This window comes from Rhea americana, unplaced genomic scaffold (assembly GCF_003343005.1).
Source record: "Rhea americana isolate MKP2758 unplaced genomic scaffold, rheAme1 scaffold_172, whole genome shotgun sequence".
NCBI lineage: Eukaryota > Metazoa > Chordata > Aves > Rheiformes > Rheidae > Rhea > Rhea americana.
In genome coordinates this window covers 1345509-1361858 of record NW_028185839.1, presented here as the reverse complement: position 1 = coordinate 1361858, position 16350 = coordinate 1345509, and the positions used below count along the sequence as shown (strand labels likewise).

Here is a 16350-nt window from a genome sequence, read left to right as displayed (position 1 = left end):
CCGCCCGCCGGACGGACGGACGGGCGGACAGACGGACGTTCCCGCGCCGGGGGCTCCCGGGACGGGGGCAGAGCGGGGCTGGCCGCGCTCGGCCGCGCTGGAGCCTTCCCGGCTGCCCGTTGACGCTGCCTGTGCTCAGACCCAGCAAAGCCGGGGGCCGTTTTACGGGTTAAAAAGAACAGCGACAAAAAAGGCAATGCTTTTACCCTGGCAATTTTTTTTAACAGGAAACGCACTGATTTTTCTGACCTTTTTGTAAAAACAATTCTCGATCTACTCTGTCACTTTTGAAAAGCCCTGTGTAACATACATCACGTAAAGATAACTTCTTTTAAGTATCGGTGACTTTTTAATGTGTTTTTAATTTCAGCCCCCCCGTTTTCCTTTACTGAACGCAGCGTGACCGTGTAAAGCTGTAGGAAGTGCAGCTTTGCAACGAACAGCCGGCAGAGCCTGTGTCTGGGTGCTCCAGGCTGGTACAGCAATTCCCTTGTGATCTGAAGCCGCTTGAAACGTTCCTTGCTAAATACCGCAGCCGACCAAAACCCTCGGCCACGCGTGTTCCTCAGCCTGGCGCTTTCCTGGTGATCATCGAAGGGAACTTTTTTCTTTCTGCGCGCAGCAGCAGCAGCAGCAGCCGCCCCAGGCTATTTTTCGTTCCTCCTCCGTAAGGAGGCGGATGGAGTCCAAGCCCGGCGGTGTCCCCAGATGCTTTGCCGCATGAAAGGTCCGGCCGTGGAGAGAGGGCGACTGCTCCCCAGCATCCCCGTCCCGTGCAGCGTCGCGCAGCAGGTATTTTTCCACCAAGTTTTAAACCGAGCCAGGTTTTGGGACCTACTTACCCTTGTGCTTGCTGCAGCTGGTGGCGGTGAACACGGGGCTTTCCAGCGCAGCGTGTTGCCTGTCCTGCGCACGGGGGCTGCTCCCGCAGGGAGCCTGGAAAGTTGGGGCGGAGGAGGGGGATTTTGGTGACGTTGCTGCTTGGTCACTGTCTCACCTTGGRCGCTCGACTTGCTGCTGTTTGACTATTGAGCTTCCAGCCCAGGGGGACCCAAGGTGATTTTTGRCCACAGCAGAACAAGTAGTTTCAGGAAGCCTCCTCCAGAGCACCCTGCCAGGCAGAGAGCCATGGCAGCCTTGCCCGGGCAACCTGCGGAGCAAATCTGGGTGGAAAAGGAGAGGCCGTGCAGCTCCATCTCTCAGCGGGCAGTTACCCGGGCAGTGCAGGCGTGTTGCTTGGCATCGAAGGTCTTGCCAGACTCACGTTCACGTGGATGATTCATTTATGTCTCTGCCAGCAATAGTGCCCTTGGTTTGTCCCGTTGCATGTYGCTCCATCTTGCAGGACTGGGATACTGCCCCGTGCACCATGGGTCGGTTTGTTGGCACAAGGGTTTGTCCGTCTCACTGGTGTGCCCTGCTCCCTGTTGTCCTGTTCTTGAAGGCATCCAGCCACGTGGTTAGAAATACAGCTTTATAGTAAATAAAGGAGGGCTGAGCTTGCGTCTTAAAGTACTGCACTGAGATTTCAGTGATCTGGGATGAAACACTGCTCTGCTGAGTTTATGGCAAAATAAATTTCTCTCTGGTCAGTCTGTGACTTCCTGTGCAAACTTGCTGAAAAAGACTGAATGCCCTAGCTCGTCGCTTCCCAACCTAAAAGGCAAATCACATTCCCTGGCCCCCGCAGGGTGCTGTGAGAAAGCGCATTAGGAGTAGGAAGGCACGTCAGTATTGCAGCGGTGGCGTGGGCCTGGAGGAATTACAGGTATACAAACAACATGAAGAAAYGAGGGCAGCTCTGGCAGGTGTCGGGTTTGGGACAAACCTCTGCTTCTGGCCACGCTGGCTGAAAAGGTTCATCAAAGCAGGAACTGGAAACTGAAAAATTTGGTGGCTTAGCTTGGTTTCAATTTGTAATCAAAGCCATTGACCTGCAGGAGAGGCACTGACCTTGGGGTGTCAGTAGAAACACATGTAACTTTGGACAGGATCCTGCTGGGCATCCTTCAGACGATGCTTCTCTAGGAGCTGGTGACATCTGGCACGGTGAGAGCTTCAGTGAAGCCCTCTCTGCTTAATACTGCATTCACGTTTAAAAAAGAAAGTCTGAGGCACTTTTCATCAAAGTATATGTTTATTCATAAAAAGTTTGGAAAAAATAAATCAAAGTGCTTTCTTACACAAAAGATAATTCCTTAGAGGTTGAATATCCTAGACCTGAGTACACAGGACATTGTAGTCCATAGCTGTAGATGGCTGATTCAGACCTGATGCTGAACATCAGGGAAATYTGGAATTAGAAGGTCAGCAAGGGATTTTTCCACTGATGACTAAGGGACTTAACCACACGTCTCCTACTGATTTAAATAGGAGACGCGTGGCCGAATCCCTTCRCTCAGTTCAATCCAGAGAAGTCCAAAGCTTGGGCCCATCTCAGCCTAGAAGACAGCTGGCCAGACCCTCGTCTGGTGTGGAGCCGCGTGTCTCACCGACTCCACGTGCACGCCCCAAGCGTGTGGGTTAGACTGAAGAAACCCTCTTGACTCCTATTCTAATACTTCCTCGGTTCAAGGTGTAAAACATCAGAGGTTCGCGGCTATAAAAGAATTCCTCAGTTAAACGAACTCAGCAATTTAAGTCGCTCGCTGCTGCGTATACAGTGCCCGCTTCTGTTTCCAGAGTCGGTGTGGCAGCTGTCGTGGTGTGGCTCAAGGGAGGCTCTAAGGTGCCTTCTGAGCTGCAGAGGGGGGACTCCGTGCTAATCCACATGGTGACCCAGGCAATAGACTGTCCCCTCAGTGCTGAAGTAGRTTTTGAAATGAATGTCAAAATTAATAATTCAGGGAAAAATAACCCGTCGTTTCCTTACATTGGGAAAAGTCCTTTGCGTGGAGCAGTTTCCACATTTTTAAGTGTTTTCAGATCAATAATGCTGAAACCCTTTCTTTTTTTTTAAGTCAAGCAGAGCTTTGGGATGACACTCTCGTCCATCGGAGGCAGTTATGGTGTGTGAGAACTGAAGCTGCTGCAACAGGGCCCCTCTCCTATCACTGTTGTTCGTTAGCCTGCTGTGATGGTGCTGGCTCCTCGTAAACCAGGTAAATTGGTGTATTTTTAAGAAGCATCTAAGAGGGCTTAAGTCAAGCTTTCCCTGAATCTGCTCTCCAGGGCAGTTTAATATTTTCCYTTGCGACCAGTTTAAATCAAGATGTTCACTCAGGTTTAATTCTAGCGGATGCCTCATGTCAAAGTAGATACAGTGGCAATTTTAACTTTCGCTCTTCTCTTTGCTATTATCCACTTGAACGCTGCAGCTCGGCTGAGCCAAAACAAGCCATTCCAATTTGTGTTCAGATAGACCGTTTATTCCCTCTGGCAGCCTGAAAGGAGCCCGTTTCAAATTTGAAACAGTGCTAAAACTACAAAAACAATCTGCACCGCAAAAAAGCCCTCTTGGATCCCTCTCTGCAAATTCATTTTGGTCTGGTTTCTGCTGTTTGCTTTATATTTTGTCCGTTTCGTTTTTTATACACAACTGGTGAATGCTTTTATTTGCTTTTAATAATGCRTGCTGTTCTGTAGCGTGTTTGACTCTGACCTCTGCCTCCCTCGCTCCAAAAAAAGAAAAGAAAGAAAAAAAGAAAAAAAGAAGAAATCCCTCAGGTGTGTCTTAAAACATGGAGAAGAGCTGTTAAGGGATGAGGCCAAATTGTCCACGGATGTTAACTGTGGCCTATCTCACACACTAGGCATGAGCTAACCRGTGTAAATAGTARCAAGGGAGTATCACTTGCATGTCTYTGGCGACTGAGTAGTGCAGTATGTGTGCAACTAACRGCCTGCGGGCAAGGAGGAGAGCAAGACGGGAAATGCAGGCTGCCCGAGCACAMTCCTCCGGGCAACAGCAAGCAGCACGACACCGGGAAGTCACCCTAGTGCACCTACTGCAGCTCTCGGGGCTCGGGCGTAGTGCTGAGTTTCTGGTATATCAAAGTAGATTCCCCAAACAATTAACTCTCCAGTTTCATTCACCGCATTAAAGTCAGGRGTAAAGATGTCCCGCTAATTTCTTCAACGAGTCTCTGCAAATGGGTTTTCCTTTGTGAGTGTTTCTTTCTGCCCTTCATGTTGTAGGTTACCTCACCTTTGCACACTGGAGTAAAACTGCTGTAAAATTCTCCAGATACAAAGGAAATAATTTCAGAGTCAAGACCTAACCAAGTGCCAAATCAATGCAAATGACGCTGCGTACTCACCCTCTTATGTATCTGATTTTGTCCTAGGGCTTCTTTGAAGACTGCCTCTACTATGTTTGTGCCAGACAACACTTGGAAACAAAAACAAAGAAATCCCAACAGTTTTAGCAGGAGGGAACCCACCTGAAACCAGAATTGAGCTTTCATTGCATCTAAGATACAGCCAGAGATGACAAGTGATCACTGAAAAGAAGGTATGAAACAGCCAGTGCTATTGTCCTAATCCATGCTGTGTGCTCAAGACAATTCTGCTACGGAGTATCACTGGAAAACCCTTTTTCTTCATCTCTGTGCAATGAAGGCRCCTGCAAATGCTGTTAAAGGTGCTGATCTTCCACACAGGTTGCCCGGAGCTCCAGCACTTAATGGCACTTTTGAGAGGGAATCTCTGAGTCGGAGGAAACACGTGCTAGTTGCTTGTGGAGGAATAAAATGCACAAGGTTTGCATTAAAAAAAATCATTCATGCTTAGTCATCTATAAAACAGTAATAGCAGTGAAAAAGTTTCTCAGAAAGTAGATGCTGAATAATAAGCCTTTCTCATTGTGAGCACTAACAGATGATATAAAAGCTAACAGTTTTCACCACTAAGTGGCTGCCTTATACCTGTATATGAATGTTGTGCACATGAATGGCGAGAGCCTGAGAACTTAAAATATTCTTTATAAAAATGAGACAATAGGCTATGTACTTTAAAAATCACTTTTGCAAAATCAAGAGTAAACCCTCTTGCCTTAAAAAAAAAAAAAGTCATTTTCAAGTTTCTGATGTTTTCTAAAAAATACCTTTGGCCAGATGGCTTGCTGACAAACAGAGGTCTCCAGTCGCAATCTGGCAAGTTCCACAGCAGCCTAAACTAATTATGATCTGTATTGCTGTGCTGGTCTCAAAAGCAAAACTGGCAGAAAGACGCTTCCTTCATTTTGGGGATAGCACCAGTGCTACTGAAAGGGAGAGGACAGGACATGGACCAGGACTGGGAGAGATGAGACTGCAACACCACTGACTTAGCATGGCTTAATTAAAATGCCATGGGACCATACTCCTTGTGGAGCTGAAGTCCTGCTTCCCTTCAAAATAAGGGCAAGATGGGACCAGATTTGCAGTCTGTATCAACCATCCTTGCAGACACCAGTGGAACTGCAATCACAGGTTAGCCTTGGGTTGATATTCTCCTCTCTCCTACCCTATTCTAGGGCTCTTTTAACTGTCTGGCTGCTTCACTGAGACATTTCAGTCGTGAAGGAATTCAGTTTGAAAGCYTCTCCCACCAGTTCATGGGAAGGTAATGTTAACTTCTGGAATCAGAATGAGATAAAGAACATCAGAGCAGTACTTTGATACTCCATGCTGGCTTTTGCAAGCACTGAGCCTTTCCCCTGGGCGTTCCCAACTATGAGGAAACCTGCAGTGATTTTCAGGGCACGTGCCCAGGACACTGGCAGCAGTCTCATGCAAAGCAATAAAGCCCTTAGCAAATGCCATTTGCCCACCCTTTGAGCTCTAGGAGGAGTCCTTGTTGGAATGGAGACCCAGAAGCTCCTCAGACAAGCTGGTGAGACCATTTTCTTCCAGGGCTGCTATCAGCCGTGCTATTGTGGCCTTCTTCCCTTCCGACTGGATAAATCTGAGAAGCAGCTGATAGGCTTGCTCATATAGTCCCTCTCGGTCATATTCAAGGGCCAGGTTATCAATAACAGGATCACGCAGGGCACGGCAGTTCTTTTGCAACGAGCGACCCACTTGCTTCCATTTCTTCGACACGAGCTTGGCAAACTTTTGATGGTCGTCTAGGGTGAGCGTTCTGTTGGCTGGAAGGGAACAGAGGGCAGTTAAAACACAGGGATTTTATGGCCGATGCAATGCAGCCTGGGCCGTTCCACGATTTGCTCCGTGTRCTGAAGAGCACAGAGCCTCCTCAGCAGCCACAGAGTAACACGCCTAGTTGTGGAACTGTTCTCTCTGTCCTCTGGTGTTTAAGACCAGGGCAGCGCTGCWGAGTCTAGAACAGGAGTGTGAGAGCAGTGAAGCTAAAGGGATCGGCCCCTGTGGGCAGGGTGTCGCACACACAGATCTGTGTGCTCTGTGGGCATAGAAAATGCAGTTTACAAAACCAGCCAGATCGTTGCTGTGATCAGCCCTCAGGAGTTTCATAGTGTGAGGAACCTGGACGGGACACGGTCTCTGAAGCACTCTTCTGCTTCTTCTTTCTGCTCCACTCCAGAAAGAAAACAGACTGAGGCCTATTCTGAAACACTGTGGCAATAACCTGGTGCTATCGCAATTCCTTTGGAAATCCTCAACTTTTGTGAGGTAGATCCTATTACGTAGTCACCTTAATCCTCCTGCCTTTTGGACTTTGAGGCAAGGAGGACCAAGGACTGTGACGGCTCGGTTCTAGCTACTCACCAAACCGTTGTTCCTGGAAGATGAAGGTGACTTCTGGGGAAAGGGAGCTGCCTTCAGAAGAGTAAGGTAGAGATGGGGGGTTCAGAGACATGCAGTCTTTTGCAGCCATACTGCTGTTGATGTTCTGCTGAAGAACCAGGCTCTTGAGACACTCCTCCAGCTCTGTGATTTCCTCGTCCCTCAGGCGGTCGGGCTGTAATGCAAACAGCATCAGTGGTTTGTGCCACGCTCACCATCTCACAAAGCCATAGATGCTTTGCTGGAAGGCACGTTTTTAGTGCACCTTAAGGTGACGACGTCACGAGAGGAGCAATGACACTCCTGCAGCTTGTGSTATAAACTTGTCAAATGAGATAATCTAACAGAGTTGCTCTGGCCTGGAGTCAGTGATGTGATGCGAAATAGGCAATCTCCCTCTCTTGTTTTGCCTATATGCATCAATGACTGCTTACCAGTTGCAGGAAACTGCTAATAGTCAGTTATTTTCAGCAGCCCTCTCTAAGAATTACGGTGCATCACGGTCAGTGTGGCTTCTCTGATTTACTCCACATGAGCATCAGACCCAACAAATAGGGTGACCTGACCTAACAACTTACGACCTCCAAAGCAGGCAGCTCCTGCTGCTKCTTTTTTCTCTGCCTGCCCCCCTCCGTTGCTGAATTTTTGCTGTTCCTAATGCTTCTTGGATCTTCTCTGAGCCAGCTTTTCTCACTAACCAGGAGAAAACTAGCCCAATTTCCCCAAAGCAGGTAATGAGAAAGGGGTTAAAGAAGCGGGTCAAAGCACATGGGAAGTCAAACCTGGCAAGCGCTCTGACTCAGTCTACCATTTAGACCACATGCAATAGGCTAGTGCCTAGCACTGTCCTTACTCAGTGACCACCATACCATCTTGTGATCTTTCTGTCTGTTGCTTCATTAGGCAGAGGTCAGACCGAGTCCATTTTGGGGAACAGAGAGTAAGCCCGTCTCCTTTGGCCAGCCAGCTAACTCAGCAGAGGAAGGGAGCAGCAGGCAGAAGTTGATGGGGTATGTGGTATCACATGGTGCTTAGTTCCGGGCTGAATGGTTTCCATTTTGCTTCATTCTCTGCACTTGCAGAAAAACAGCCCGCAAAAACRTGCTCTTGTGCCTAACCTTCCTAAGTAGCCAATGGCTACCTACTTCTCAGGACCATCAAGCAGGAACCCAGGATGTGAGGTATTGTCAGTTCCAGGTGAATCAAAGATCTGAAGGGCAGCCAAAAGGAGAGGAGAAAGGCAAACAGTTTACTCGTGTTAAATGTGTCAGTTTTGTGGTGAGATGAACGAGATCCCACTGTTGTTGCCAGCAGGATTAGCGAGCCAGTGTGTAAGTGAGAGATGAGTTAGACATTAGATGTTGCCCCGAGGGAGTCTTTGCCTCCAGAACAGCAGCTGCCTCCTGCTGGCAGCAGATGCTCAATGTCCCTGCTTTGTCACAAGCTGCTGGCATAACGGGCAGGGTGTTTGCACTTGCACTCGCTTGTGGGTGCAGTTACTATTGCTACTCTCGGAGCAGGGAGGAAGGTGCCAGGTAGTGACCGACCCACCCCAGACTGCTGTCTCCTCTGCCTGGCTCACGGGAGTACCAAGGGACTCTTGCTTGTGCTCTCACCGACACCTTCTGCAAAAGGGGCAGGATGGTAATCTCTCAGCTTAGGGTGATAGCAGCACTAATTGTTAAGCACAGGGAGTTCAGTGGTTCAGCAGAATCTCTGCCATTTTAGGAATTTCTGTGGGTGTTTCAGAAAAGCGCACAGGTCTTTTCTGGGGAAGAACAGGGCTGTTTCTCCATGTTAGAGTTGAGAACTGAAGGACAGAGAAGCTGACACGCCAGTACATGGTGGCGGCAGAGCAGGATTTGTACCCACTCTTCTAGGTCCTCCGCTGCTGTGCTTCACTACAGCATGGCCCCCCTCCCTCTCCCATTCACCTTTTCTTTGTAGATGCACTCTACACAGAAGTCCTCATCCTTCAGCATGTTGTCGAGGTGCTCACTGCCCGCCTTCAGCTCCATTTTGAGAGGCACCGTGCTCACGGCCAAGGAGAGCTGCAGGTGATTCTGGAGAGACTCCTGGAGCGCTCCCTCCCGGTAACTCTGCAGGAAGCGGCGGCAGTTCTCCTGCTTGCAGAACTTGAGCTGGATTATCAGGTGTGGGTGGCTGCAGTGCACTTTGAGCATGTCCACGCCATTCAGGCTGCCGGTGGAGTCTGGCAGGGAGAAGTGAGCAGAGTCACTATCCAGGCACGAGAGAGAGAACCCAGACCCACTCCCATCCACCACCAAGCCTGCAATGGGGTAGCTTGTGAATTGTCTTCTCTCTGTGATAAGATCTTCTGGGATGAAAAGCCTGTATGTAAAACCAAGAGGAAAGGGTTAAGTTTTTGCTGCTCTGAATCACCATGAAGTCTGGTTTCAGCCTTAAACGGAAGCTGTTGGGTACCACAGCCCAGGTAATTATCCCAGAACAGAGTTGGCTGGGGGAGATTTTAAGTTMCAGTTCATGAACAAAGGGGGTAGTTTGGTCTTTGCAACTGAGAAAGACCCTCTAAGTCTATTGTAAAGTGTGCTGTGCAAACTAGAGTGCTGTGAGGCCGGAGTAGTGGCTGAGCTGAATCAGTGCTGCCTGGAGCAAGGCTGCTCGAGTCTGCACTAAGYGCATAGCTGCAAAGTACAGAATTTGTCCTCATTTCCGATAAATCCTGCAGGGGCCAGTGCTGCGGTTTGCAGCGGCCGGTAACTTTGCACATGGTTCCAACTCTGGGAGAGAAACGGTTACATTAAACCAGTGAGACAACTGTGGAATCCAGCTAYGAATTAGCTAATCTGACCTCTAGGGGGATGAAAAAGGGAGTTCTCCGAGAGGGCTTTGCCGCTAGCACCAGCTCCCTCCTAGGTGTCCCGAGTGTCAGCTCCCAGCTCGAGCCCCAGCTCCTCTAACCCGCGCTGGAGACGCGTYGTCAGAAAGGCTGCCCTAGTAGTTCCTTTCTGGGACATGCAGCTTTGGACATACAGACATAGCTGTTGTGTTAGTAGAGAGGAGACAAAAATAGACTGGTTAATTTATAGGCAGCTACGGAAAAAAACATGGAATTCTCCTAGGGAATAAAAAATAAATAAATCTCAGAAATCTTGGGAAAACTGAAATAGAAACATAGCCAGGTCAATCAAAACATCTGATTTGAACAGCCTGGAAAAGTTTCATTTTGACTGGGGATCATTAGGTGAGTAACAAGAAAGGAAATATTGAAGGCAAATTGTTTAACATGGAAAACTCAAAGTCAGGTGTCCAATCATAAAACTGACTGTGTCAAAAGTTCAAAATAAAATTCCCAAAACAAAAAGCTCCGTTGAACCGACCCCTGTTTCGAGTGTTTTGTTGCAGCAAAGTATATACTTTTCATCAGAAGAAAGCTTTAGGAACATAGTTGTATGTCACTAGCAGTTTTCACTGTTACCTGGACTCAAACACCTGGAACAAGATGCTATTGCTCATATTGTCGGCATCACAAGGGCTCTCTGAATAACTGCATATATAAATCACACTGCTTGGCAGCACAGCAAAGTTTTACGGATGAAAACGCAGAGTTCAGCTCAGTGCTCAGCSAGATACCAGGCCCTGTGACTGGAAAAGCACAAGTCCTCGTGATTTTATGCAGTGACAGAGGTCTCGGAGGGAGACCAACACTCCCTCCCCGTCGCCCTGACTGGAGCTCGCTTCTGGCTGGCTCCCAGCTTTCAGCAGTCCTCACCGGTGGCACAGGCTAGACCTAGCAACAGGGCTGGAATTTAGGTCGCTTGAGAGATTGGGCCTCGATTCTTTTAAGCCATTTTGCACTGAGAAATAATTGACAGTAAAATCGAAGCAGGGACAAAGCAGGGATGTACCCCCTAATTAACCCCAGTGCTGGGGGAGCACCAGAGGAACGGGCAACAGAAAGTGGCCAGGCCGTCGTTCTTCCTTCTGCCAGGTAAGTCGAATTTTGATTAGCTGTGCACGTTGACCTTGTCTCCACTGCAATTTTACATAACGATGACAAAAATAAAAGCATGTGTTTTTCTATTTTTGCAGCAGCAGAGGCCTGTGGAAGGCTGACACTGTAAAACAGAGAGATACATGAGGAGGTGCTGAAGCTCTGCTGGCGCTGGACCCTTGGGAAGGACCACGGAGGACAAGGCACAGCGCAGTGCTAGCAGGGTTGTCCCATTTCCAGACCTGAATGAATCTCTTTGCCTGCTGCTGCACAGGTCTGTATAGATGTACCAGCACAAACTGGCACTAAACCAGGTATTTTTTTAAAAATCTACTTTGTTGCATTATTTGGCCACGTGAGGAGAATCCCAGGGCAAAGGAGACCTGTCTGCACCATATTAGCTGGGATAGTGACTTAGCCTTTAAGAGTATGTGATCTAACAGTGTCTTTACAGGGTTTACAGAGTTCGGGTTGCATCAGAAAGTCTGGTTCAGCTCAAATGGGTAAATGGGACATGGACCAGTTTTAATTAACTGCTGCTGATCAGAAAGGTCCTTCTGTTTCTATTGCCTCCTTCATGCTTCATTTCTCCTGAGTGSTAATTAAGCAAAGACTTGCATAAGAGGATGGGAGAGGGGTGGGGAGAGAAAAGCTGTAAAAACATGGAAACTTGTATGAAAGGGTATACACACCAGCTGAAACACCACCTCAAAAGAGAAGACTTTGTATTCATTTCCTCATGAGACTTTCCACATCTTCAGATTTCAGTTCCCTTTTAGGTCTGAATGAACAGGGTAGGATTTAGCAYTGTTGGTGGGCTTTTCTTTAAACGTTTGAACAGGAATTCTGTCCCAGTGACACAAAGCAGGCATAAATGGGGCCTGATTAGACAACTGTGTTGGGCCTTCTGCCGTTGTACACCTTTGGATGAAGCTGTAAAATGAGCCGGCCCGTACTGGATGAACTGACAAACTTTGCTATACTGGTGAGTGCCAGAAGAAATGACAGTATAGTTGCACAAACCTAATTAAGCAATATAGGCTCAGTTGTATGACTAGTAAAGAACAGAGCGATAGCTGTTCTAGGTAAATAAAATTCAAAAAAAATTGAAGAGAAAATAACCTCTTCAAACACTATTATTCTGCAGTCAGCTTGGGGCAAGGGTAGACAGAGAAATGGATAGTTTTATGGCTATTTGTATCTCAGATCCTCTTTTGATGTAAATAGGGTTACGTACAGCTGAAGCTAATGTAATTGTACCTGTGTATTATTGGAAAAAAACTTCCAATTGATTGGCTTTATTCACTCACTTTAGAAATAGAGTTCTCCAAGAAGAAATTATGTTTCTCTGGAGGTATTAAGACAGAAATTAATTTTTTTTTTTTTTACCAATTACAATCTCCACCCCGCCCCCGCACRTAAATGAGATTAAACAAGCATTCACAAAATTCGTTAATTCATAGGRTAATTCAAGCTGGAAAGAACCTCAGGAAGCTTTTGCCCAACCTCCCATGCACAGCAGAGTCAACTCAGAGGCCAGACCAGGCTGCACGGGGCTTTATCCAGGCTGGTCTTGAAAACCTCCAAGGACAGAAACCGCACAATTTCTCTGGACAGCTACCTGGCTACCTGTCCCTTATGGGGAAAAAAGCTTTCCTTATATCTCTTGTGACCCCTCCTGTTTCCATTTATGCCTGCTGTCTCTCCTCCTGCCCCATGCRCTACTGTGAAGAGCCTGGCTCCGTCCTGCTGACCTCCTCAGAGGCCTTCGCGGCTGCGCGCAGCCCCACCACAAAGCTGCCTCTCCTCCAGGCTGAGCAAGCCCAGCTCCCTCAGCCTCTCCTCAGAGGCCGAGCGCTCCAGCCCTCAACCAGCATGGTGGCCCTCTGCTGAACTTGCTCCACTCTATCAATGTCTTTCCTATATTGGAGGGCCCAAAGCTGGATGCAAAATTCTAGGTGTGGTCTGAAGAGCCCTGAGCAGAGGGGGATCATCACTTCCCTCGATCTGCTTGGCTGTTAACACAGCCTGGGATACTGCTCTCTGTCTTTGGTGCCTGAGCACACAGCTGGTTCTTGTTCAGCTTGCTGTGTACCAAGATCTCCAGGTCCTTTTCAGAAGAGCAGCTGTCCAGCCGGACCATCCCCAGCCTGTATTGTTGCAGGGAGTCCTTCTTTCCCAGAGACAGGACTTCGCGTTTGTCTTTGCTGAATTTCATGAGATTCCTGTTGGTCCACTCCTCTAGCTTGCCTAAGTCTCTCTGAATGGCAGCCCTCTCCTTGACCATGTCTACTCGTGCCCCCAATTTGCTGTCATCTGCAAATGTGACAGGAATGCAGGGACTTGAGGTCTCACTTTGAAGAGAGATTCCAGTCTGTCTACACAAGACACTTTTGCTACACAAGGGTTACAGTTACACTGTAGTGAAGAGCAGAGAGGAACCTTCTCATGGCCCTAACCAATCCAGATGGATTAGTAATTCTCTGCCCAGGAAAACGGGCACACAGCTTGAACAGAACTGAGGGCTACAACAGTGTTCACCTTAGCAGGTGAACATTAACTGAAGTGTAATAGCTGACAACATACATGCTGCAAGGGAGAGCATAAATGACAGCGAAGGTTTTGCACCCAGTTATGTGCCCAAACTCAAATCACAGCTTGAGCCTCAGGGCTCCTTTGAAACTGCAGTGGATTAGGACACACAAAACCACGGCCATTCTGTCTCCTAGGTACAGCCTGAGTTTGTGAGGCTGTCCCCCTCACCGTGAGCACCGGGCTCCCTTACCAGTGACCGTGGGCTTACTGAAAGGCATGGCATGGCTGTGTGAAGAGGTAAGACAACCCCCTTCAGTGTGACAAAGCATCAGAGAGGATGGTACCTGCTAACGCCAGCTTGAGAGCCTTGAAGATGCTACATTTCTTCTGGGAGCTTTCGTAAAGAGAAGGCAGAGCAATAGTCTTGCATGTCGACTGGAGGAAGAGATAAGCACTGCCAATCCAAGGAGCGGAGCTGCCTGCCATTTTCAGCACCCTACAAATCACAGAGGTGAGTTGAGACCACAGTAAAACTGAACTAATGCCAGGTGAGCATAGCAAACACTAAGCATAAGCATGACAGGATTACAGAGATTTACCCTTATTTCCTAGAGAAAGTGGTAATATTGTTAAAGCAAATGTAACCTCTGAGGAGTTTACTGTTACTCTGTAAAGCACAGCACAACCAGACACAGTGTCCCTGAGACCGGGCAGCTCTGCCTTCGTTTTCCACCGGAGTCCATTTGTTTCTAGTCCAGAGAGAGTCTGAAGCAAAGAGTTTTGGTCCTCACGGCTCTGACTGCAGAGCCGGGCCGGCAGAGTTCGAAGATGTATGTTGAGGATGCTCCAAGGAGCACCCAGCAGTCCTGGTGCTGGCACCCTATTGCAGGCAGAGGCCTTTTGCCTGAGCTCCTGGTCTCCTGACTGTCCTTGCTGAAAGGATGCGCTGCGGTACCTCATGGCTCCCTTCCTGCCCACATGCCAGCACGGGAAGGAAAGGCGGACAACGGAGGTGCACAGCCTAATTTCTCCGCAACACAGTCAGGATGCAGCTGGGATATACTTTGGAACCAAGGACTGTAGAAAGCAATTTGAAAGTTGATTTCCATGAGACTGAGATTTCTCTCCAAGAGTTTAGATCAAAAAGAAGGTGTTTTAGATCTCTCTAGACTGCAGCATCGGTAACCTCCATGGCCACTGAAAACATCTTGCACTCTAACAGACAGTGCCCTATGGCCTGGGTTTTTGGAAAGTGCTGTCTACTTTGGATAACAAGGCTAGCTTAAACAAGCCTGAGCTTTCCTTGCTAGAGGACATAGCTGAACAGAGGTTGCAAGATTTATTCCTTCCTAACCTCCATCCTGCTGGCCCAGGCTGAAATATCCATTCAGGGATACTACTGTCTTCATACTGTTGAAAAAGAAACTCTGCATCTACCAAACTGTTGGKAAGCATGCACGCTCTAGAGTCAAAATCTGCTTTCCCAGCAAAACTAATCCATGTCAGCAAGATGCAGAGCCTCTAAGATCTTTAAAGCAAGGGCACAGCATGAGAAATGATACAGGGAAACTGATGCAAACCATAAAGATCTCAAGCAGGAACCAGCACAAAATGCAATGCAGAGCAGACATGCAACCCCAGTGCAGCAGGGCCTTATGAGCCTTGTGCAAGCAGGAAATCTCATAATTTCTCTCTGCCAGCGTCAGCCATGGTCTCCTAACCTGCTCCTAATAAAGCAGGAGGAGGCTGTACAGCCAGATGCTGCCCCCTCAAGTCGCACAGGGCTCAGCAGGGCTGCCCTTTCCGGGCACTGCCACTGTGGGCCTTGACTGATCCTGAGGCCATGGGCTCGGAGGGCATAGGGGAGCAGTTCTGGCAGCTGAACCCTTTGCGCAGCTCATGGGACAAGCTTGGAGGTTTCCATCTGGGACTCTGACTCTGCACTGGTGGTGTGTGACTTGTGAAGCAGGATGGTCAGGGCTGTCTCCTCACACTACATACTAGTTCATTTATTATTCCTCTCTCACCACTGGTCTTTTACAGCAAAGCATCTGGAAAGACGTACACCCACATCTTTGCTCTCTTTGTGCCTGTACCTGGCTGGCCGGCCAGCGCAACGCTTACACCTGCTGCGAACCCAGCTCGGCTCCCAGGGCAAAGGCAAACCAAAAAGCCCTTCAGCCTGCCAAAACTAAGAACGGGAAAGTTGTATTAGATTGGGCAATGCAGGACTGAGGCTGCAGCTACTGGGGAGCACAGAGCCGACAGCGGCAGGAGACAGGCACAGCCGCGTCATCTTTTTGCTGTGCACGAGCCGTTTTAACTTGTGCGCGAGCTGGTCGGTGCAAGCCCCTGGAAGCTGCTCCCACGCAGCGCAGCGCTGCGCTGGGAGCCGCTCCGTGACATCACGGCGACGAGTGATTTTKGGGCTTTTGGCCCTGCTCCAGGCTCAAGTCCTGCCCACTCTTCCTGACTACTTGCTTACACCTCTGTCGCACCATCAGCTTCTTCCCCTCGGGGCAGCCCTTCCTTCCTGCTTTCTGCCTGTTGCTCAAAGCCTGCAGCCTTGCCTGGGCGGCTGGGCGAGGGGCTGCCGCAGTCCGACCGCTGGCCGGGACGCTGTGTCCCCCTCTTCCTCCGTCTTTCAGGCCGCAGGTGTGAAGGTGTCCCTCTTCGKCGGCTGGGGCCTGCCAGACCTCCAGGGATGGCTTCCAGTGGTACAGACTCACAGCTGTCCCCCGTGCGATGTCCTCCAGGTGACAGCTGGCCCTAGGAACCGTTTTGTCCTCTGCGGCATGGCCAAAGGGGGCTCTGGGACGTATGATCCACCCTGATCAGTACATGAAACTCAGCAGGGCAAAGACTGTTCCCTTACTACAGGCTTCTTGCCTGGTGCTTGGAGCCTTCTGCTCGTTTGGGAAATGCAGGAAATTACCCCTGAATCACGCGGTCCGCGCTGAGGGGAGCTGCGGGAGCGCAGGCCTTTCCCGGAGGAGAAAGAGGAAGGGGGAAAGGCTCTGCTCGCGGCYCCCGGGCCGGCCCGAGCGTCGCCCGGCGGTGCCGGTCCGCTGGCGGCTCCGGGCGCAGGGCACGGGCGGCCCGAGGCGCGTCCCAGCGCGCTGCAGCCGCGCGCAAAGCTCGTGCTCCGCTCCG

General features: G+C 49.3%; 2 protein-coding genes across 2 annotated transcripts in view; one reads left to right on the top strand and one right to left on the bottom strand.

Moving 5' to 3' along the window:
* Window positions 1-2118: 2118 nt before the first annotated feature.
* Window positions 2119-13683, bottom strand: TRADD (TNFRSF1A associated via death domain). The gene is made up of 4 exons (XM_085301118.1): window positions 13542-13683; window positions 8621-8898; window positions 6669-6861; window positions 2119-6070 (listed from the first exon to the last, which is right to left on the bottom strand). The coding sequence occupies exons 1-4, from the start codon at window positions 13681-13683 to the stop codon at window positions 5763-5765; spliced, it is 921 nt and encodes a 306-aa protein (XP_085157244.1). The 3' UTR covers window positions 2119-5762.
* Window positions 13644-16350, top strand: part of FBXL8 (F-box and leucine rich repeat protein 8) — a 7555-nt gene continuing 4848 nt past the window's right edge. Inside the window, exon 1 of the mRNA XM_085301112.1 lies at window positions 13644-13708. The gene's annotated coding sequence lies outside the window, so the exon portion shown is untranslated. The remainder of the gene's footprint in view (window positions 13709-16350) is intronic.

Excerpts from the sequence above, each read along its gene's own strand:
- TRADD (XM_085301118.1), bottom strand. The coding sequence starts at position 13,683 with ATGGCAGGCAGCTCCGCTCCTTGGATTGGCAGTGCTTATCTCTTCCTC. Across the intron at positions 8,899-13,541 it reads TCTCAAGCTGGCGTTAGCAG|ACTCCACCGGCAGCCTGAAT; the intron begins GTACCATCCTCT and ends TCTCCCTGCCAG. Across the intron at positions 6,071-6,668 it reads CTTCCAGGAACAACGGTTTG|CCAACAGAACGCTCACCCTA; the intron begins GTGAGTAGCTAG and ends GTTCCCTTCCAG.